General features: G+C 46.8%; 1 protein-coding gene across 2 annotated transcripts in view; it reads left to right on the forward strand.

Annotated features, from left to right (window-relative positions):
• The window catches only part of LOC110504234 (pleckstrin homology domain-containing family H member 1), a 73,897-nt gene that overhangs the window by 25,228 nt on the left and 25,217 nt on the right, over positions 1 to 23,452 (forward strand). For both annotated transcript variants that reach the window (XM_090221271.1, XM_090221272.1), the window contains exons 5-20: positions 23 to 106; positions 301 to 382; positions 787 to 1,412; positions 3,707 to 3,991; positions 4,162 to 4,371; positions 4,530 to 4,608; positions 4,942 to 5,027; positions 5,146 to 5,293; positions 5,432 to 5,571; positions 5,813 to 5,923; positions 6,318 to 6,404; positions 7,854 to 8,015; positions 10,466 to 10,546; positions 10,701 to 10,880; positions 11,505 to 11,616; positions 16,850 to 16,962. In XM_090221271.1, the coding sequence (XP_090077397.1) occupies positions 23 to 106; positions 301 to 382; positions 787 to 1,412; positions 3,707 to 3,991; positions 4,162 to 4,371; positions 4,530 to 4,608; positions 4,942 to 5,027; positions 5,146 to 5,293; positions 5,432 to 5,571; positions 5,813 to 5,923; positions 6,318 to 6,404; positions 7,854 to 8,015; positions 10,466 to 10,546; positions 10,701 to 10,880; positions 11,505 to 11,616; positions 16,850 to 16,962 (2,586 nt within the window). The remainder of the gene's footprint in view (positions 1 to 22; positions 107 to 300; positions 383 to 786; positions 1,413 to 3,706; positions 3,992 to 4,161; positions 4,372 to 4,529; positions 4,609 to 4,941; positions 5,028 to 5,145; positions 5,294 to 5,431; positions 5,572 to 5,812; positions 5,924 to 6,317; positions 6,405 to 7,853; positions 8,016 to 10,465; positions 10,547 to 10,700; positions 10,881 to 11,504; positions 11,617 to 16,849; positions 16,963 to 23,452) is intronic.

Consider the following 23,452-nt stretch of genomic DNA (forward strand, 5'->3'; position numbering starts at 1 on the left):
ACCGTGTTTTCTTGGCCTCTAGATCTTAGTCAGAGCCCAGGAGGCTAAGATCATTGAGGAGAAGGCTGCTAAAATCAAAGACTGGGTTACGTTTAAGCTACGAGAGGTAAGCGTAGCTCGGATACACTCTCTACTGTGACATATACATCCTATAGGGACCAACCACGTCAAAGATGAAGCTTTCTTTACATTAGCTCAACTCAAACCCAAACCCAGCTTATGATCAGTTGTTAAAGACAAAGAGAACAGTTAACCCCAAACTGTCACAAATTGTCATCTTCTTTCTTCGCTGTATTTCAGATGGAGATTGAGAACCAGCAGCTGAAAATGTCCAACCTGAAGCAGGCCGAACAGATTATGATGCTGGAGGACAAACTGCAAGGTGATCCTGATCCTCCTTCTCTCACAGGAACTTTAGTTCATCTACCCAGCACCTCACCCTCTGAGAGAACCAAACTCCATTTTAACAACCAGCTAGCTGTTGTCACAGCATTAACAACTGTCATCACAGTTTTTGAATTGTTATCCACCTAAAGTCATGCAAATGGTCTGGTTGAAGTGGCATGGGATCTGTACGAGTGGTAGTATGTAGATGATGAAGAGGGGCCCAGCATAGAGCCCTGAGGCACACCACAGTCTATGTTACTTTGATAATATCAGAGCCTTATCACCTTAGTGATAGATGATTAGTAGTCAAGTTTGGGCCTATGTTCTACAGTACAAGTTGTTATATTGTTGCTGTTGTGTCTCTACATTGACTATATTTTTCCCCCTCTTGTCCAATAGCTCTCCTGGAAAAGCCTTCATCTCCCCTCTCCCCCACCTCTCCTTCCACAGACACCCACCAGGTACCCTCCAGCCCTCTGTACCCCTCATGCTGTCCTGGGACCCCAACTGTCCAGGAGGAGACAGGCTGGGGGAGACAGACAGGTCTAGGGGACAGAGCAGAGCAGCCCTGTAAACCCAGAGGAGACAGAGGAGACACAACAAGCCACGGCACTGTGACAGTAACCCTGCCAGACACTCCCTCTCTGGGCAGCAAGGGCAGGGAGGCTGGAGCTGGAGCTGGAGCTGGAGCTGGAGCTGGACCTGGTAGTCCTGTTCTAACCACTGGAGGCCAGGACCAACCACTAGGTAGCGCTACTCCCAGAGATCACTCCTCGGACGAGCTCAACAGCAGGTTCCGCTCCCAACGTCTCCACTCTTCCTCCTCTTCCTCTTCCTCCTCCTCATCTTCCTCTGCCTGTGAAACAACACACGGGGGTCCCAGGACCCCTGATATCCCTACGTCCACCTCCACCCCCAAAAACCCTCTCCTCTGCCGCTCTCCATCTAACTCCCACCCCTTCCAGACCCACACCCAGCCCCTGGCACTACCCTCCCATACTGGGACCAGCATGACCCTACCCAAGGTGTGTTCTATGTATATGTATTTATGTATATATACACTACCGTGGGGTCACTTAGAAATGTCCTTGTTTTTGAAAGAACGGGACATTTTTTTGTCCATTAAAATAACATCAAATTGATCAGAAATACAGTGTAGACATTGTTATTGTTGTAAATGACTATTGTAGCTGGAAACGGCAGATTTTTAATGGAATATCTACATAGGTGTACAGAGGCCCATTATCAGCAGCCGTCACTCCTGTGTTCCAATGGCATGTTGTGTTAGCTAATCCAAGTTTATCATTTTATAAGGCTAATTGATCATTAGAAAACCCTTTTGCAATTATGTTAGCACAGCTGAAAACTGTTGTTCTGACAATAGAAGCAATAAAACTGGCCTTCTTTAGACTAGTTGAGTATCTGGAGCATCAGCATTTGTGGGTTTGACTACAGGCTCAAAATGTCCAGAAACAAAGAACTTCTGAAACTCGTCAGTCTATTCTTATTCTGAGAAATGAAGGCTATTCCATGTGAGAAATTGCCAAGAAACTGAAGATCTCATACAACGCTGTGTTCTACTCCCTACACAGAACAGCGCAAACTGGTTCTAACCAGAATAGAAAGAGGAGTGTGAGGCCACAGTGCACAACTGAGCAAGAGGACAAGTACATTAGAGTGTCTAGTTTGAGAAACAGACGCCTCACAAGTCCTCAACTGGCAGCTTCATTAAATGGTACCCGCAAAACACCAGTCTCAACGTCAACAGTGAAGAGGCAACTCTGGGATGCTGGCCTTCTCGGCAGAGTTGCAAACAAAAAGCCATATCTCAGACTGACCAATAAAAAGAAAATCTTAAGATTGGCAAAAGAACACAGACACGAGACAGAGGAAATCTGCCTAGAAGGTGATCAACGCTGCTAAGGGTTCTTCTAACTCTTACGCCATCAAGAAGAAGGATGAGTTGGAGAGAGTCGCCAAGTCCAACCGTTAAAGTTTGCTTTCTAGAAGCAGAAAAACAAGAATAAATTTGAACTTTCTAACCACTGGAGGCCAGGACCAACCACTAGGTAGCGCTACTCCCAGAGATCACTCCTCGGACGAGCTCAACAGCAGGTTCCGCTCCCAACGTCTCCACTCTTCCTCCTCTTCCTCTTCCTCCTCCTCATCTTCCTCTGCCTATGAAACAAAAAAGGCAAATCTAAAATTTGGACTCATCAGACCAAAGGACAGATTTCCACCGGTCTAATGTCCATTGCTCGTGTTTCTTGTCCCAAACAAGTTTCAAATCAAAATCAAATCAAATCAAACTTTATTTGTCACGTGCCGAATATAACACGTGAGGACTTTACCGTGAAATCCTTACTTACAAGCCCTTAATCAACAGTGAAGTTCAAGAAGTGTTTAGAAAATATTTACCAAGTAGACTAAAATAAAAAGTAATAATAAAAAGTAACACAATAAGAATTACAATAACGAGGCTATATACAGGGGGCACCGGTACCGAGTCAGTGTGTAGGGGTACAGGCTAGTTGAGGTAATTTGTACATGTAGGTGGGGGTGAAGTGACTATGCATAGGCAATAAACAGCGAGTAGCAGCAGTGTACAATTGTCCGTTGTCGATTTTATTAATTGTTCAGCAGTCTTATGGCTTATGACTCCCTGTAGCGCTGTCTTAGGCGTCTCATAGTACAGATATTGCAATTTATTGCCCTGGCCACATCTGCAGTCCTCATGCCTCCTTGCAGCATGCATAAGGCACGCTCACGCAGATGAGCAGGGACCCTGGGCATCTTTCTTTTGGTGTTTTTCAGAGTCAGTATAAAGGCCTCTTTAGTGTCCTCAGTTTTCATAACTGTGACCTTAATTGCCTAACGTCGGTAAGCTGTTAGTGTCTTAACGATCGTTCCACAGGTACATGTTCATTAATTGTTTATGGTTCATTGAACAAGCATGGGAAACAGAGTTTAAACCCTTTACAATGAAGATCTGTGAAGTTATTTGGATTTTTACAAATGATCTTTGAAAGACAGGGTCCTGAAAAAGGGACGTTTCTTTTTTTGCTGAGTTTATATATATATATATATATTAATGTGGCCCTCTACACCTGTAATTATGGTACTCTCTCTCCATTCCTTGTATTTGTACACAAGCCGTACAATTATTTTTACTGTTTGACTGTGCCAATGTGTGATGGCTGCTCTGGAGCGTGATGTTATCAGTCAGTAAACTTAGTTGAACTTGAACCTCATCAATCAATCAGCCAATCAATCAAATGTCAATCAATAATGTCATCTATCTTTGTTTGTGAACTAACAGGTGCGGACCCCTCTGACCCCACGTGACAGCATCCAGCTGCTGAAGAAACACTACAGTCAGCCCCAGCCTGGAGGTGTGGACCGGCTGCACCACCTCAACGTCCCCAGTCAGCCCCAGCCTGGAGGTGTGGACCGGCTGCACCACCTCAACGTCCCCAGTCAGCCCCAACCTGGAGGTGTGGACCGGCTGCACCACCTCAACGTCCCCAGTCAGCCCCAGCCTGGAGGTGTGGACCGGCTGCACCACCTCAACGTCCCCATAGACATGACTGCTTCCAGCACCCAGGTAAAGGGGTGAGCATGCTCACCTCTATCCTGTGGTGTAGAAACAGTGAGAGTGTGCTTCAAGTCAACAGTCGGTCACATAACAACGATAAAAAGGTACCCGTCTGCACTCAGTTGATGTAGATTTAATTGAAGTAAATGCTTCTTTTCTTTCATCTTTGCACCCTGCAGAGCCTTGCGTCTCACTCCACCTGCAGTCACTTCCTGGTGGAGACAGATATAGATGACGGGCTGCCTGACAGTATGGAGGGAGTGGTAGAGGGGGCAGAGGGTCTTCCCCAGGAAGGAGTGTCGTTTGTTGGGTTGGCTGAGGGTCTGGAACTGCTGGATCCGGAGGTTCTGAAACCCCCCACCCCGCCTCTGCACCGCTTCCCCTCCTGGGTAAGACAGAGAGAGAGAGAGAGAGCTGGTGGAGTGCTCTTTGCCGTAGTCTCATATCTGTGTATGTGTGTGTTCCTGTTGTTGTGAGCAGTCAAAGTAATGTTATAAAACACACATACACACACTCATGCTTACACAATGATCTACGTGCTCTACAGGAGAGCCGTATCTATGCTGTGGCCAAGTCAGGGATGACAGTATCGGAGACGACCACAGGAGCCAGAAGTCCTGGTCCAGGTGAGTTGCCTACCATGCTGATGTTGGATTGGACTGTCTGGAGGAATCTCAATTGCAGTTCTTTGTTTCCTCACGAGGAATCAATCCCTCTGTGTCTGTGGTGGAACATTATGGGGCCTGTCAGTACTCCTTTTGATGTCTTCCTATCTGAGGGGGCTAAGTAACACCTGTGCAGGTGTGATCTGGGAAGCTTTAAGGAGCTCTTTAAAGAGATGTGTTAGAGCAGAACCCTGCTTTTTAATCTGCTGTGATGAAAGGATAGGACCTACACACAGTAAGACAGACTATAATTATAAATCTCGCTGCATCCGAAACATCTCGTGTTTTCTGCAGGAAGACCACAGTACCCTGCCGCAGGACCATTCACTCACCTGATTTACAAGAACATCACTGTACCCGTGTATACCACACTGAAAGGGGTAAGTACCGTACTCTACAGCAGCTCTAACTGTGTCCAACTGACAATTACATATCCACTCCCTATGGACTGTGGTATGTGCTGAGGAATATCTAAACGTGTCATCTGTCTGTCTGCAGAAAGCCACTCAGATCAGCAGTGTGCCCCTGCATGATGATGACTCTGGTTCGGAGGATGACAGTGGCTCTCTGGCCAGCCTCAGGACCTCCACCCTGGGCCCAGAAAGGAAGGGCAGCACCCCCGGGAGCCCCCGTGCCGTCAAGAGGGGTGAGAGCGTTTACTTTACTTCAATTCATTTTTTTTGCTCATTTTAAAAAGTACAATATAACATATAACACAAGGTACGCGCAAATAAGACCTGAATGACCTGTTCCTATTTGGACTTCTGACCTTTGATCCCTCCAGGTGTGTCCATGTCATCCATTAGCTCTGAAAGTGACTACGCCATTCCTCCTGACGCCTACTCCCTGGAATCTGACTACTCTGAGCCAGAACACAAAGTCCAGAGAACATCTTCATACTCCTGCGAGAGCCTGCGAGAGCCTGTGAGTGACCATTTACAGTGCGATATGGTGCAGTACAGTACCATGCACTAGCCTCAATATAATATAAGATACAAGGATCCCTTCTACTTCACTGTAGATTCACTAGGACTATTCAGCTGTACTGAGCAGCTGTAAAGGACAACGTGAAAATAAACTATCCAAGCCCGCAAAGTATGGTTGAGGTTGGCACGACAGTGAAAATGGTAAGTAAGTCATGTGCTGTGTGTGTCCCCATGTACAGGAGATGCTGGAGAAGTCAGGCTACCTGCTGAAGATGGGCAGTCAGGTTAAAGCCTGGAAGAGACGCTGGTTCATCCTGAGGAACGGAGAGATCTTCTACTACAAGTCTCCGGTGAGTCTCCACGAGTCGTCACTGTCGTCTTGATCACTGTCTTCTCTGACAGAATTATTACAGTGGCAGGAAATTACCACCCTGGGCTTTATACCTGTTCAGAAAACACACTCCATGTGGCAGTATGCACCCTTTCAGTTTGTTTACCAACTCATAGAAGTAGTAGAAGAAGAAAATGGACTACTTCAAAATGGAGATGGGCTCAATGGCGCTGCCCGTGCTCTCACAGATGCCATCATGGGACCAGGATCTATCTAAGTCTACGGCTGAATCAGTACAACTGGGGTTGGTTGGAAAACGCACAGGAGGGTATTTCTCCAGGAACACGGTTGGAGAGCCATGGTTTATTCTGTAATGCCTACTCCTTCCTATGGTCTTTGTCCTGGTCTTTCAGAGCGATGTGATACAGAAGCCTCAGGGTCAGATGGAGCTGAACTCTTCCTGTCGTATCGCCCGTGGAGAAGGAGCACAGACCTTCCAGGTGAGTGACAGTGATGACCAGTGGAGGCTGCTGAGGGGAGGACGGCTCATAATAATGGCTGGAATGGAGTCAAACACATCAAACATGTGGTTTCTATGTGCTTGATAACGACTCCATTCAGGCCATTATTATGAACCGTCCTCCCCTCAGCAGCCTCCACTGGGGAAGAGGGGTTTAATCTACTGTTACTGCTAGTTCAGCCACTTTCACCCCCAGAAGTCAATTGAGTTAGGTAGTTTGTTAGCGCACGCAACATTTGGTTGTGGGTTCTGGGATTACCAGTACACACACACTCGCACACACACATGCACACATATCCTGCCCTCCCAACCCTAGCACCAAACTGGGTAAAAAAGAGAGATTGTCAGGTATGGAATGTTGTCTTCTGCAGCTGATACTCATCTCTACTAACCTGGGGATGCTATCGCTGCCCACTCAGAGTGTGTGTGTGTTCTTGCATACGTGCATGTGTCTGTCCCTACCTGCCTGTCTTTACAGGCATGTATTCACCCTGCATTTCTGTTCTCCTGTTTTAATCTTCTCCTGTTCTAATCTTCTCCTGTTCTAATCTTCTCCTGTTCTAATATTCTCCTGCTCTAATATTCTCCTGCTTTAATCTTCTCCTGTTCTAATCTTCTCCTGTTCTAATCTTCTCCTGTTCTAATCTTCTCCTGTTCTAATCTTCTCCTGCTCTAATCTTCTCCTGTTCTAATCTTCTCCTGTTCTAATCTCCTGTTCTAATCTTCTCCTGTTCTAATCTTCTCCTGCTCTAATCTTCTCCTGCTCTAATCTTCTCCTGTTCTAATCTTCTCCTGCTGTAATCTTCTCCTGCTTTAATCTTCTCCTGCTCTAATCTTCTCCTGTTCTAATATTCTCCTGCTCTAATATTCTCCTGCTTTAATCTTCTCCTGTTCTAATCTTCTCCTGTTCTAATCTTCTCCTGTTCTAATCTTCTCCTGTTCTAATCTTCTCCTGCTCTAATCTTCTCCTGTTCTAATCTTCTCCTGTTCTAATCTTCTCCTGCTCTAATCTTCTCCTGTTCTAATCTTCTCCTGTTGTAATCTTCTCCTGTTCTAATCTTCTCCTGTTCTAATCTTCTCCTGTTCTAATATTCTCCTGCTCTAATATTCTCCTGCTCTAATCTTCTCCTGTTCTAATCTTCTCCTGTTCTAATCTTCTCCTGTTCTAATCTTCTCCTGTTCTAATCTTCTCCTGTTATAATCTTCTCCTGTTCTAATCTTCTCCTGTTCTAATATTCTCCTGTTCTAATCTTCTCCTGTTCTAATCTTCTCCTGTTCTAATCTTCTCCTGTTCTAATATTCTCCTGTTCTAATCTTCTCCTGTTCTAATATTCTCCTGTTCTAATATTCTCCTGTTCTAATCTTCTCCTGTTCTAATCTTCTCCTGCTCTAATCTTCTCCTGTTCTAATCTTCTCCTGCTCTAATCAGTTGATAACAGAGAAGAAGACATTCTTCCTGACGGCTGACTCTCCCAACATCTTGGAGGAGTGGATCAGAGTTCTACAGAACATCTTCAAAGTCCAAGCCAGCAGCCCCATCGCCATGGAGACCACCACCGCCAAACCTACCGTGAGGGGCTGGCTCACTAAGGTCAGGGGTCACTGACTCACTAAGGTCAGGGGTCACTGGACTGGGCCTAAGAGATGAGGGTCATGGAGATGAGAAACAGACAACATGTTTAGGGTGATTGGCCTTAGCAAGACGAGGTACAGAAGTGCTTATCTTGATCACATAATGATTGAGATGGGACAAGGAAATCCCAGCCGGCCAAACCCTCCCCTAACCTGGACGAAGCTCGGCCAATTGGATCTCCCAGCTGTGACACAGCCTGGGATCGAACCCGGGTCTGTAGTGGCGCCTCAAGTACAGCAATGCAGTGCCTTAGACCGCTGCGCCAGGCCCCCAAAACACAGTTTTAATGGAAACTTTTAACTTGCCTATTTAATGGAAGGACAACTCTTATTACAAAGGCAATACAAAAATACAGCTATTCTCACCCAATATCTATTATATCAACAATATGTTACTTATTAGGACACCGTAAAGTTTAAACTAGCCATTCTTCCCACTGTAAGAAAAAGTGACTGTCACAGATTGGCGGAAGGCTTTCACTTCAGGCAGATTCTTGGACAGCTAATTCACGATGTGACACGGCTAGAATTAGGACCCCTTATTGATCAGGGGATGATGATGTTTGAGTGATAGCCCCCCTTCTCTACAGAGGTGTGTCTGTCAGTATGGTTGAGACTGGGGCTAGGAGACCCCTAGATCACAGAGGTGTGTCTGTCAGTATGGTGGAGACTGGGGCTAGGAGACCCCTAGATCACAGAGGTGTGTCTGTCAGTATGGTGGAGACTGGGGCTAGGAGACCCCTAGATCACAGAGCTGTGTCTGTCAGTATGGTTGAGACTGGGGCTAGGAGACCCCTAGATCACAGAGCTGTGTCTGTCAGTATGGTTGAGACTGGGGCTAGGAGACCCCTTGATCGCAGAGGTGTGTCTGTCAGTATGGTTGAGACTGGGGCTAGGAGACCCCTAGATCACAGAGGTGTGTCTGTCAGTATGGTGGAGACTGGGGTTAGGAGACCCCTAGATCACAGAGGTGTGTCTGTCAGTATGTTTAAGACTGGGGCTAGGAGACCCCTAGATCACAGAGGTGTGTCTGTCAGTATGGTTGAGACTGGGGCTAGGAGACCCCTAGATCACAGAGGTGTGTCTGTCAGTATGGTTGAGACTGGGGCTAGGAGACCCCTAGATCACAGAGGTGTGTCTGTCAGTATGGTGGAGACTGGGGTTAGGAGACCCCTAGATCACAGAGGTGTGTCTGTCAGTATGGTTGAGACTGGGGCTAGGAGACCCCTAGATCACAGAGGTGTGTCTGTCAGTATGTTTGAGACTGGGGCTAGGAGACCCCTAGATCACAGAGGTGTGTCTGTCAGTATGGTTGAGACTGGGGCTAGGAGACCCCTAGATCACAGAGGTGTGTCTGTCAGTATGGTTGAGACTGGGGCTAGGAGACCCCTAGATCACAGAGGTGTGTCTGTCAGTATGGTGGAGACTGGCGTTAGGAGACCCCTAGATCACAGAGGTGTGTCTGTCAGTATGGTTGAGACTGGGGCTAGGAGACCCCTTGATCGCAGAGGTGTGTCTGTCAGTATGGTTGAGACTGGGGCTAGGAGACCCCTAGATCACAGAGGTGTGTCTGTCAGTATGGTGGAGACTGGGGCTAGGAGACCCCTAGATCACAGAGGTGTGTCTGTCAGTATGGTTGAGACTGGGGCTAGGAGACCCCTAGATCACAGAGGTGTGTCTGTCAGTATGGTGGAGACTGGGGTTAGGAGACCCCTAGATCACAGAGGTGTGTCTGTCAGTATGGTGGAGACTGGGGCTAGGAGACCCCTAGATCACAGAGGTGTGTCTGTCAGTATGTTTAAGACTGGGGCTAGGAGACCCCTAGATCACAGAGGTGTGTCTGTCAGTATGGTTGAGACTGGGGCTAGGAGACCCCTAGATCACAGAGGTGTGTCTGTCAGTATGGTTGAGACTGGGGTTAGGAGACCCCTAGATCACAGAGGTGTGTCTGTCAGTATGGTTGAGACTGGGGCTAGGAGACCCCTAGATCACAGAGGTGTGTGATGACTGACTGACAGTTCAACTATCTGTAAAGAGGCTTCGATCTCTACACTATAACGTTATGCATCTCAGAACTCTGGAGTGATGGAGTTGGTTCACTACCTCTCTCTCTGCATATTTGACCTTCGACCCTGATGAAGAGATGTACAGCTAGGATTATGAGTCATGAGATGAAGCCAGTAGTCCACACACATCCACTCTCTACTGCAGCCTGCTGTTCAAATTAGAAATATTATATACAGTCTGAGTGGTATTGAATCTATAAACCTCACACATTCTCCTCTGTCTCTCTCTATCTCTTTCACGCACTCTCTCTCACTCTCTCTCTCTCTTCTCTGTCTCTCTTCTCTGTCTCTCGCTCTCCCTCTCTCTCTTCTCTTTCTCTCACACTCTGTCTCTCTCCTCCAGGTGAAGCATGGCCACTCTAAGCTGGTATGGTGCTCTCTGGTCAGCAAGGTCTTCTATTATTACAGGAACCAGGATGACAAGGTTAAAATTCCTCCTAAATTTACCCTCATTATGTCAGTGTCATTACTGTTGACAGTCTATATCTGTAGTATAACTGAATATCATTATATTGTATTCACACACTCTAACTGTGTGTGTGTGTGTGTGTATACTGTATGCGTTTGTCACCTCTCAGCTCCCCCTAGGCCAGCTGCGGATGCGTGAGGCGGTGGTGGAGGAGGTGGACAGGTCATGTGACTCTGACGAGGACTACGAGGCCGGTGGGCGTGGCTTCTTGTCATCTCACTGTACCCTAGTGGTCCACCCCAGAGAGCAAAGCCCCACCTATCTGCTCATAGGGACCAAGCAAGAGAAGGTACAGCACCCCTAAACTACACTACCCATATACCCCCTCACTGCAAGACAAGGTACAGCACCCCTAAACTACACTACCCATATACCCCCTCACTGCAAGACAAGGTACAGCACCCCTAAACTACACTACCCATATACCCCCTCACTGCAAGACAAGGTACAGCACCCTTAAACTACACTACCCATATACCCCCTCACTGCAAGACAAGGTACAGCACCCCTAAACTACACTACCCATATACCCCCTCACTGCAAGACAAGGTACAGCACCCCTAAACTACACTACCCATATACCCCCTCACTGCAAGACAAGGTACAGCACCCCTAAACTACACTACCCATATACCCACTCACTGCAAGGGAAGGTACATCACTCTAAAACTACACTACCCATACACCCCTTCACCTACTTGCTCATAGGTACCAAGCAAGAGAAGGTACAGTACTCTAAAACTAAACTACCCATAACCCCCCCACCCCACCCCACCTACCTGCTCATAGGCACCAAGTGAATGTACAGCACTCTAAAAATACACGTATTCAAACACCCATCATTTCCCATAATTGTAAGTTACAACCCACAGACTTACCTGTTTCCATTATCTCCTCCATCCTTTCTGTACAGGACACCTGGTTGTACCACCTGACAGTCGCGGCAGGCAGCAGTGCCAGCTTCAAGGTGGGCACAGAGTACGAGCAGCTGGTCGGGAACCTCTTAGACGTAGAGGGAGATCCAGGTAAGTCATCTAATCATTCAACTCAGTCTGTCTGTCAACACCACAGACAAGTACACTACTTGAGAAGGTTAATGTCTAGCAATGCCTTGAAGATTTATTTATTTATTTTATTTATTTTACCTTTATTTAACCAGGTAGGCAAGTTGAGAACAAGTTCTCATTTACAATTGCGACCTGGCCAAGATAAAGCAAAGCAGTTCGACAGATACAACAACACAGAGTTACACATGGAGTAAAACAAACATACAGTCAATAATAAAGTATAAACAAGTCTATATACAATGTGAGCAAATGAGGTGAGAAGGGAGGTAAAGGCAAAAAAAAGGCCTTGGTGGCAAGGTAAATACAATATAGAAAGTAAAACACTGGAATGGTAGTTTTGCAATGGAAGAATGTGCAAAGTAGAAATAAAAATAATGGGGTGCAAAGGAGCAAAATAAATAAATTAATTAAATACAGTTGGGAAAGAGGTAGTTGATAGGGCTAAATTATATGTGGGCTATGTACAGGTGCAGTAATCGGTGAGCTGCTCTGACAGTTGGTGCTTAAAGCTAGTGAGGGAGATAAGTGTTTCCAGTTTCAGAGATTTTTGTAGTTCGTTCCAGTCATTGGCAGCAGAGAACTGGAAAGAGAGGCGGCCAAAGAAAGAATTGGTTTTGGGGGTGACTAGAGAGATATACCTGCTGGAGCGTGTGCTACAGGTGGGAGATGCTATGGTGACCAGCGAGCTGAGATAAGGGGGGACTTTACCTAGCAGGGTCTTGTAGATGACATGGAGCCAGTGGGTTTGGCGACGAGTATGAAGCGAGGGCCAGCCAACGAGAGCGTACAGGTCGCAATGGTGGGTAGTGTATGGGGCTTTGGTGACAAAACGGATTGCACTGTGATAGACTGCATCCAGTTTGTTGAGTAGGGTATTGGAGGCTATTTTGTAAATTACATCGCCAAAGTCGAGGATTGGTAGGATGGTCAGTTTTACAAGGGTATGTTTGGCAGCATGAGTGAAGGATGCTTTGTTGCGAAATAGGAAGCCAATTCTAGATTTAACTTTGGATTGGAGATGTTTGATATGGGTCTGGAAGGAGAGTTTACAGTCTAACCAGACACCTAAGTATTTGTAGTTGTCCACGTATTCTAAGTCAGAGCCGTCCAGAGTAGTGATGTTGGACAGGCGGGTAGGTGCAGGTAGTGATCGGTTGAAGAGCATGCATTTAGTTTTACTTGTATTTAAGAGCAGTTGGAGGCCACGGAAGGAGAGTTGTATGGCATTGAAGCTTGCCTGGAGGGTTGTTAACACAGTGTCCAAAGAAGGGCCGGAAGTATACAGAATGGTGTCGTCTGCGTAGAGGTGGATCAGAGACTCACCAGCAGCAAGAGCGACCTCATTGATGTATACAGAGAAGAGAGTCGGTCCAAGAATTGAACCCTGTGGCACCCCCATAGAGACTGCCAGAGGTCCGGACAACAGACCCTCAGATTTGACACACTGAACTCTATCAGAGAAGTAGTTGGTGAACCAGGCGAGGCAATCATTTGAGAAACCAAGGCTGTTGAGTCTGCCGATGAGGATGTGGTGATTGACAGAGTCGAAAGCCTTGGCCAGATCAATGAATACGGCTGCACAGTAATGTTTCTTATCGATGGCGGTTAAGATATCGTTTAGGACCTTGAGCGTGGCTGAGGTGCACCCATGACCAGCTCTGAAACCAGATTGCATAGCAGAGAAGGTATGGTGAGATTCAAAATGGTCGGTAATCTGTTTGTTGACTTGGCTTTCGAAGACCTTAGAAAGGCATGGTAGGATAGATATAGGTCTGTAGCAGTTTGGGTCAAGAGTGTCCCCCCCTTTGAAGAGGGGGATGACCGCAGCTGCTTTCCAATCTTTGGGAATCTCAGACGACACGAAAGAGAGGTTGAACAGGCTAGTAATAGGGGTGGCAACAATTTCGGCAGATAATTTTAGAAAGAAAGGGTCCAGATTGTCTAGCCCGGCTGATTTGTAGGGGTCCAGATTTTGCAGCTCTTTCAGAACATCAGCTGAATGGATTTGGGAGAAGGAGAAATGGGGAAGGCTTGGGCGAGTTGCTGTTGGGGGTGCAGTGCTGTTGACAGGGGTAGGAGTAGCCAGGTGGAAAGCATGGCCAGCAGTAGAAAAATGCTTATTGAAATTTTCAATTATGGTGGATTTATCAGTGGTGACAGTGTTTCCTATCTTCAGTGCACTGGGCAGCTGGGAGGAGGTGTTCTTATTCTCCATGGACTTTACAGTGTCCCAGAACTTTTTTGAGTTAGTGTTGCAAGAAGCAAATTTCTGCTTGAAAAAGCTAGCCTTGGCTTTTCTAACTGCCTGTGTATAATGGTTTCTAGCTTCCCTGAACAGCTGCATATCACGGGGGCTGTTCGATGCTAATGCAGAACGCCATAGGACGTTTTTGTGTTGATTAAGGGCAGTCAGGTCTGGGGAGAACCAAGGGCTATATCTGTTCCTGGTTCTAAATTTCTTGAATGGGGCATGTTTATTTAAGATGGTTAGGAAGGCATTTTTAAAAAATATCCAGGCATCCTCTACTGACGGGATGAGGTCAATATCCTTCCAGGATACCCCGGCCAGGTCGATTAGAAAGGCCTGCTCGCTGAAGTGTTTCAGGGAGCGTTTTACAGTGATGAGAGGAGGTCGTTTGACCGCTGACCCATTACGGATGCAGGCAATGAGGCAGTGATCGCTGAGATCTTGGTTGAAGACAGCAGAGGTGTATTTAGAGGGGAAGTTGGTTAGGATGATATCTAAGAGGGTGCCCGTGTTTAAGGCTTTGGGGAGGTACCTGGTAGGTTCATTGATAATTTGTGTGAGATTGAGGGCATCAAGTTTAGATTGTAGGATGGCTGGGGTGTTAAGCATGTTCCAGTTTAGGTCGCCTAGCAGCACGAGCTCTGAAGATAGATGGGGGGCAATCAGTTCACATATGGTGTCCAGAGCACAGCTGGGGGCAGAGGGTGGTCTATAGCAGGCGGCAACGGTGAGAGACTTGTTTTTAGAAAGGTGGATTTTTAAAAGTAGAAGTTCAAATTGTTTGGGTACAGACCTGGATAGTAGGACAGAACTCTGCAGGCTATCTTTGCAGTAAATTGCAACACCGCCCCCTTTGGCAGTTCTATCTTGTCTGAAAATGTTGTAGTTTGGAATTAAAATGTCTGAATTTTTGGTGGTCTTCCTAAGCCAGGATTCAGACACAGCTAGAACATCCGGGTTGGCAGAGTGTGCTAAAGCAGTGAATAGAACAAACTTAGGGAGGAGGCTTCTAATGTTAACATGCATGAAACCAAGGCTATTACGGTTACAGAAGTCGTCAAAAGAGAGCGCCTGGGGAATAGGAGTGGAGCTAGGCACTGCAGGGCCTGGATTCACCTCTACATCGCCAGAGGAACATAGGAGTAGTAGAATAAGGGTGCGACTAAAAGCAATAAGAATTGGTCGTCTAGAACGTCTGGAACAGAGAGTAAAAGGAGGTTTCTGGGGGCGATAAAATAGCATCAAGGTATAATGTACAGACAAAGGTAAGGTAGGATGTGAATACAGTGGAGGTAAACCTAGGTATTGAGTGATGAAGAGAGAGATATTGTCTCTAGAAACATCATTGAAACCAGGAGATGTCATTGCATGTGTGGGTGGTGGAACTAATAGGTTGGATAAGGTATAGTGAGCAGGACTAGAGGCTCTACAGTGAAATAAGCCAATAAACACTAACCAGAACAGCAATGGACAAGACATATTGACATTAAGGAGAGGCATGCTTAGTCGAGTGATCAAAAGGGTCCAGTGAGTGGAGAGGTTGGTTTAGGGTCACGGCGATTTAGACAGCTAGCCAAGCCAACCGGTAGCAAGCTAGCATAGGATGGAGTCTGTTGTTAGCCACCTCTTGCGTTCGGTCAGTAGATTAGTGGGGTTCCGTGTGGTAGAGGGGATTAATCCAAATCACACAACAACAAAAATAAGAACAATAGATATAGTTATAGAGGCCCGAGAAGAAAACATAATAATTCAAATAAATAAATTGTCCGATTGTCTATTCAGATAGCAGCCGGAAAGACAGCTAACGGTTAGCGGGCCGCAGATGGGCGTTCCGGTAACGTCGCGACAGAGGAGCCAGCCGGATCTCCTTCAGGTAGATAACGTCGGCAGTCCGGTTGTGAAGGCCCGGTGGGGCTCCGCGTAGGCAGTGAAACGGGTCCGGATAGGTGACTGCAGCCCAGGAGTGAATGATGGAACTCAGGCGTGATTGACGGAGCTGGCTAGCACCGGAACAATCGATGTTTGCTCCGGAATCGACGAAAGCCGACTGTCACACGGATAGCAGCTAGCTAGCTGTGAGATCCGGGTATGAATGTCCAGAGAGCAGTTGAAATCCAGGGACATGGAGAGAAAAATTGGTCCGGTATGTTCCGTTCCGAGCCGCGCTGCGCCGTACAAAACTGGCGATAGATTTTCGATAGATTTTCGAACTAAAGGACAGCCGATGACCACAAACCGTGGTTAGCTTCTGATTAGCTTCTGGGCTAGCTCCTGGCTAGCTTCTGGCTAGTTTCTGGCCAGCCTCCTGGAGTTTCTGGCTAGCTTCCTGAAGGATTGCAGATCTGAGGTAAATAATACTTTTTTATAAATATAAATTGGTGAGGCTGGTTGCAGGAGAGTGTTTAGAAGATGAGTTGATGGAAAATAAAAATAAAATGTATGTGAAAAAAGTTGTAAATATATATATATACAGGACACGACAAGACGAGGACAAAAGACGTCTGAACTGCTATGCGATCTTGGATGAGTATAGACTAGATAGACTAGTGGTTAACAGACTGGTGCTATACTGTATCACATAAGGTTTCAGATTCAGTCAGTAGCTCTTTCATGTTACATTAACCAGGACAGACTACTGAAATATCTTGATCCAGTCTGCAATCTGCAGTTAGTGTTAATGACTGTGCTCAAGTAAGTCTGTTTCTGGTCAATCTGTGTGTGTGTGTCTGTCTGTGTGTCTGTGTGTCTGTCTGTCTGTCTGTCTGTGTGTCTGTCTGTCTGTCTGTCTGTCTGTCTGTCTGTCTGTCTGTCTGTCTGTCTGTCTGTCTGTCTGTGTGTCTGTCTGCCTGCCTGTCTGTCTGTCTGTCTGTCTGTCTGTATGCCCTCTGTCTGTCTGTCTGTCTGTCTGTCTGTCTGTCTGTCTGTCTGTCTGTCTTCTCTCAGACTCTGCGTTGTGGAGGAGTGAGTCTCTTTGTTTCTGTAAAGATGGCCTGCGCTCCCCTCTCACCACTCTACCCTCTGAAGCTCTGCAGACTGAAGCCCTCAAACTCTTCAAGGTCGGTCCCTTCATTACTTACTCTTCCTTTGTATTTCTTCAAATCCCTGTGTCTTTCTCTTCTCCTGTCTGCTGATCTGACGGAGACCCCCAGCCTGTCTGTCTGTTTGGGGCTTCCCCTTCTCTGTCCATCACCCCCCTCTCCTCTTGGATGTGCTCCATGCCCCTCCACCCTACCGCCACTCACAGATCAAAGCCTCGGCGGCTCATTAGAAGTGTGGAAGACAGGGGCAGGTAGTGGGACAGGGAGAGGGACAGGGATAGGGACAGGGATAGGGACTGGGACAGGGACTGGGACAGGGATAGGGAGTGGGACAGGGAGAGGGACAGGGATAGGGAGTGGGACAGGGATAGGGACTGGGACAGGGATAGGGACTGGGACAGGGATAGGGACAGGGAGTGGGACAGGGATAGGGAGTGGGACAGGGATAGGGACAGGGATAGGGAGTGGGACAGGGACAGGGAGTGGGACAGGGATAGGGAGTGGGACAGGGATAGGGAGTGGGACAGGGACAGGGAGTGGGACAGGGATAGGGACAGGGATAGGGACTGGGACAGGGATACGGACAGGGAGTGGGACAGACAGGGATGGGATTGGGAGTGAGACAGACAGGGATAAGGAGTGGGATAGGGAGTGAGACAGACAGGGATGGGATTGGGAGTGAGACAGACAGGGATGGGATAGGGACTGGGACAGGGATAGGGACAGGGAGTGGGACAGGGATAGGGAGTGGGACAGGGATAGGGACAGGGATAGGGAGTGGGACAGGGAGTGGGACAGGGATAGGGAGTGGGACAGGGATAGGGAGTGGGACAGGGACAGGGAGTGGGACAGGGATAGGGACAGGGATAGGGACTGGGACAGGGATACGGACAGGGAGTGGGACAGGGATACGGACAGGGAGTGGGACAGGGATACGGACAGGGAGTGGGACAGACAGGGATGGGATTGGGAGTGAGACAGACAGGGATAAGGAGTGGGATAGGGAGTGAGACAGACAGGGATGGGATTGGGAGTGAGACAGACAGGGATGGGATTGGGAGTGAGACAGACAGGGACAGCGAGTGAGACAGACAGGGATGGGATGGAGAGTGAGACAGACAGGGACGGGGACAGGGAGTGAGACAGACAGGGATAGGACAGGGGGTGAGACAGACAGGCATGGGATGGGTAGTGAGACAGACAGGGACGGGGACAGGGAGTGAGACAAAGACAGGGATGGAATGGGGAGTGAGACAGACAGGAATGGGATGGGGAGTGAGACAGACAGACAGGGACAGGGACATGGAGTGAGACAGACAGGGACGGGGACATGGAGTGAGACAAAGACAGGGATGGGATGGGGAGTGAGACAGACAGGGATGGGATGGGGAGTGTGACAGACAGGGATGGGATGGGGTGTGAGACAGACAGGGATGGGATGGAGAGTGTGAAAGACAGAGATGGGGAGTGAGACAGACAGGGATGGGACGGAGAGTGTGAAAGACAAGGATGGGGAGTGAGACAGACAGGGATGGGATGGAGAGTGTGAAAGACAGGGATGGGGAGTGAGACAGACAGGGACGGGGACAGGGAGTGAGACAAAAACAGGGACGGGTCATGGAGTGAGACAGACAGGGATGGGATGGGGAGTGAGACAGACAGGGACAAGGACATGGAGTGAGACAGACAGGGATGGGATGGAGAGTGTGAAAGACAGGGATGGGGAGTGAGACAGACAGGGACGGGGACAGGGAGTGAGACAAAAACAGGGACGGGTCATGGAGTGAGACAGACAGGGATGGGATGGGGAGTGAGACAGACAGGGACAAGGACTGGGTAGTGAGACAGACAGGGACGGGGACAGGGAGTGAGACAAAGACAGGGATGGAATGGGGAGTGAGACAGACAGGAATGGGATGGGGAGTGAGACAGACAGACAGGGACAGGGACATGGAGTGAGACAGACAGGGACGGGGACATGGAGTGAGACAAAGACAGGGATGGGATGGGGAGTGAGACAGACAGGGATGGGATGGGGAGTGTGACAGACAGGGATGGGATGGGGTGTGAGACAGACAGGGATGGGATGGAGAGTGTGAAAGACAGAGATGGGGAGTGAGACAGACAGGGATGGGACGGAGAGTGTGAAAGACAAGGATGGGGAGTGAGACAGACAGGGATGGGATGGAGAGTGTGAAAGACAGGGATGGGGAGTGAGACAGACAGGGACGGGGACAGGGAGTGAGACAAAAACAGGGACGGGTCATGGAGTGAGGCAGACAGGGATGGGATGGGGAGTGAGACAGACAGGGACAAGGACATGGAGTGAGACAGACAGGGATGGGATGGGGAGTGAGACAGACAGGGACGGGGACATGGAGTGAGACGAAGACAGGGATGGGATGGGGAGTGAGACAGATAGGGATGGGATGGGGAGTGAGACAGACAGGGACGGGGACATGGAGTGAGACGAAGACAGGGACTGGATGGGGAGTGAGACAGACAGGGATGGGATGGCGAGTGAGACAGACAGGGATTGGATGGGGAGTGAGACAGACAAGGACGGGGACAGGGAGTGAGACAGACAGGGATGGGATGGGGAGTGAGACAGACAGGGACGGGGACATGGAGTGAGACAAAGACAGGGATGGGATGGGGAGTGAGACAGACAGGGATTGGATGGGGAGTGAGACAGACAGGGATGGGATGGGGAGTGAGACAGACAGGGATGGGATGGGGAGTGAGACAGACAGGGATGGGATGGGGAGTGAGACAGACAGGGATGGGATGGGGAGTGAGACAGACAGGGATTGGACAGGGAGTGAGACAGACAGGGATGGGATGGGGAGTGAGACAGACAGGGACGGGGACATGGAGTGAGACAGACAGGGATGGGATGGGGAGTGAGACAGACAGGGACGGGGACATGGAGTGAGACAGACGGGGATGGGATGGGGAGTGAGACAGACAGGGACGGGGACAGGGAGTGAGACAGACAGGGACATATAGTCCCTGATGTGACAGGGCTGTGTTAGTGAGATGTCATGACACAGTATTGATACAGAGCCTTAATCCTACTAACATTTTCCTGTTCCCCTCAAGCAGTGACAGACTAGTTTTCCTCCTGACTTGGATGAACCTGTTAAACTTGGAATGTGTTTCCAAGTAGGAAACACATTGAAGTTTGTGCATGCTGGGCCGGGCCCCCCATTAGTTAGGATTAGGTGGCTGCCTATGACAGCAGATTGACAAGGGTGGCGTTTTCCCAGCCAAACTGACCGACACATGAATCAACACAAAAAAACCTCACATCATTCTGCCCAAGAACAATGACCATTTCTCTAAACCAGTTGGCATATGGGCTTTTTAGGTGAGCGCCAATGGCACCTTTTGATAAGCAGTGCCTACTTTGTAGGCAGGGGCGCAAAATATAAATCTTGTCCATTCCCAGCGTGCCTCTCCAGGGTTCTGTTGGAGAGGTGCATCTCTGCAGCGCTCCACCAACGTTCTGTCAAAAAATGGTCTAACATAAATCATATAGGTATAGGATATGGTAGAAAGAGTATGTGGCCTTTTCTGTAGCCGACAGGCTGGAGATATAATGTAATGACAATGTAATGAGACAGACACTTTTTACATCATGCAGGTTTCTCCGATCACATAGCCTAACCTAAATGGTGCCCAATAAAGAAGCTGCCATGTTAAAAAACAACATGTCCTAAAAACAGGACAGGTCAAAGTCAAATGGACCATATGGAATGGACAATCAAGCTGCTCACAACCGCTGTCCGTTTCCTGTTTCCTGTTTAATTAACAAACAATAGTCATTCCACATAACATTCAAATCAAATTTTATTGGTCACATACACATGGTTAGCAGATGTTAATGCGAATGTAGCGAAATGCTTGTGCTTCTAGTTCCGACAATGCAGTAATATCTAACAAGTAATCTGACAATTCCACAACAACGGCTGCATTCCACTGTGGCTGACACTGTAGGATCCACCCCAGTAAGCACAGGCCGACGGCGACGTCATTTGGATGTCTTTTTTGGTCCTGTATTGCTTTTAATCTTTTTAAATGAATATCTTATTAACACTTTGTTCTAGCTAGCTATTTGTGTAGGTAGCTATCAAGTAAACCCAATGCTACTAGTTATTTTGGACATGCGTACGGGTTTGAAAAGAATGTGAATTAAGACTACTGTGAATAGTGTCTTAATAATAAATGAGTCTTTTTGCACCAGGTATGGTTGTTAAACATTTGCCAGATGTAAGTTGTAAGCCTTGATTTCCACGTCCACAGATGTAAATCTTAACCAATCATAGACATATATTTTAGGTAAAGATTTTGTTCGGTCTGGACCGGTCTTGATTTAATTCAAACATCGACGTCTATAAATTATGTATTTTTGGACCTTCATTCAGAACTGAAAATTAACTTAATTTCAACATTCGGGTAAAATATGTATTTTCAACGTCATTTTGCTTACGGGGACTATTCTAGTTTTGCGGGGTTATATGAGGAGGGCGGCAGAATGGCCAGGTCCGGACTTTCATTACTATAGCTCTGTTTGAGGGGTGGTCTACAATACGAACATAATTTACTTTATGTTAATAATCTTACCTTTTATTATACCTCATGGTTGTTGTATTGTCAAGAACAAACATGTAAGTAAACATTTACTTGGACGGTTTATGCCATGTGTATCCCGTAAATACGACTAATACAACTTGGAACTCTATCTCTATGTATGTTGGCCTCCACCTTCTGGTTGTAAACAGGTATAACACTGACATGGCTTGAGCTCGTTAAAGACTGATTGACTACATTGAGCTCGTTAAAGATTGATTGACTACATTGAGCTCGTTAAAGATTGATTGACTACATTGAGCTCGTTAAAGATTGATTGACTACATTGAGCTCGTTAAAGATTGATTGACTACATTGAGCTCGTTAAAGATTGATTAACTACATTGAGCTCGTTAAAGATTGATTGACTACATTGAGCTCGTTAAAGACTGATTGACTACATAGAGCTCGTTAAAGATTGATTAACTACATTGAGCTCGTTAAAGATTGATTGACTACATTGAGCTCGTTAAAGACTGATTGACTACATTGAGCTCGTTAAAGATTGATTGACTACATTGAGCTCGTTAAAGATTGATTGACTACATTGAGCTCGTTAAAGACTGATTGACTACATTGAGCTTGTTAAAGATTGATTAACTACATTGAGCTCGTTAAAGATTGATTGACTACATTGAGCTCGTTAAAGACTGATTGACTACATTGAGCTCGTTAAAGATTGATTGACTACATTGAGCTCGTTAAAGATTGATTGACTACATTGAGCTCGTTAAAGACTGATTGACTACATTGAGCTCGTTAAAGATTGATTGACTACATTGAGCTCGTTAAAGATTGATTGACTACATTGAGCTCGTTAAAGACTGATTGACTACATTGAGCTCGTTAAAGATTGATTGACTACATTGAGCTCGTTAAAGATTGATTGACTACATTGAGCTCGTTAAAGATTGATTGACTACATTGAGCTCGTTAAAGATTGATTGACTACATTGAGCTCGTTAAAGACTGATTGACTACATTGAGCTCGTTAAAGATTGATTGACTACATTGAGCTCGTTAAAGATTGATTGACTACATTGAGCTCGTTAAAGATTGATTGACTACATTGAGCTTGTTAAAGACTGATTGACTACATTGAGCTCGTTAAAGATTGATTGACTACATTGAGCTCGTTAAAGATTGATTGACTACATTGAGCTCGTTAAAGACTGATTGACTACATTGAGCTCGTTAAAGATTGATTGACTACATTGAGCTCGTTAAAGATTGATTGACTACATTGAGCTCGTTAAAGACTGATTGACTACATTGAGCTCATTAAAGATTGATTGCCTACATTGAGCTCGTTAAAGATTGATTGACTACATTGAGCTCGTTAAAGACTGATTGACTACATTGAGCTCGTTAAAGATTGATTGACTACATTGAGCTCGTTAAAGATTGATTGACTACATTGAGCTCCTTAAAGACTGATTGACTACATTGAGCTCCTTAAAGACTGATTGACTACATTGAGCTCGTTAAAGATTGATTGACTACATTGAGCTCGTTAAAGATTGATTGCCTACATTGAGCTCGTTAAAGACTGATTGCCTACATTGAGCTCGTTAAAGATTGATTGACTACATTGAGCTCGTTAAAGATTGATTGACTACATTGAGCTCGTTAAAGATTGATTGCCTACATTGCACTCTGACTGCACAGAGCCACTGATCTACAAATCAACCTTCAAATACATCAAATACATCCGAAATAACAACTCATTATATTCATTTATTTAATTAAAGCGCTTTTCTCACACCCAAAAGTGATCAAGACTAGTGATTATGGGATCAAGACTAGTGATCATGTGATCAAGACGAGTGATTATGTGATCAAGACGAGTGATTATGTGATCAAGACTAGATTAGTG

Source organism: Oncorhynchus mykiss, chromosome 25 (genome assembly GCF_057628025.1).
Source record: "Oncorhynchus mykiss isolate SJ-2025 chromosome 25, ASM5762802v1, whole genome shotgun sequence".
In the NCBI taxonomy this organism is placed as follows: Eukaryota; Metazoa; Chordata; class Actinopteri; order Salmoniformes; family Salmonidae; genus Oncorhynchus; species Oncorhynchus mykiss.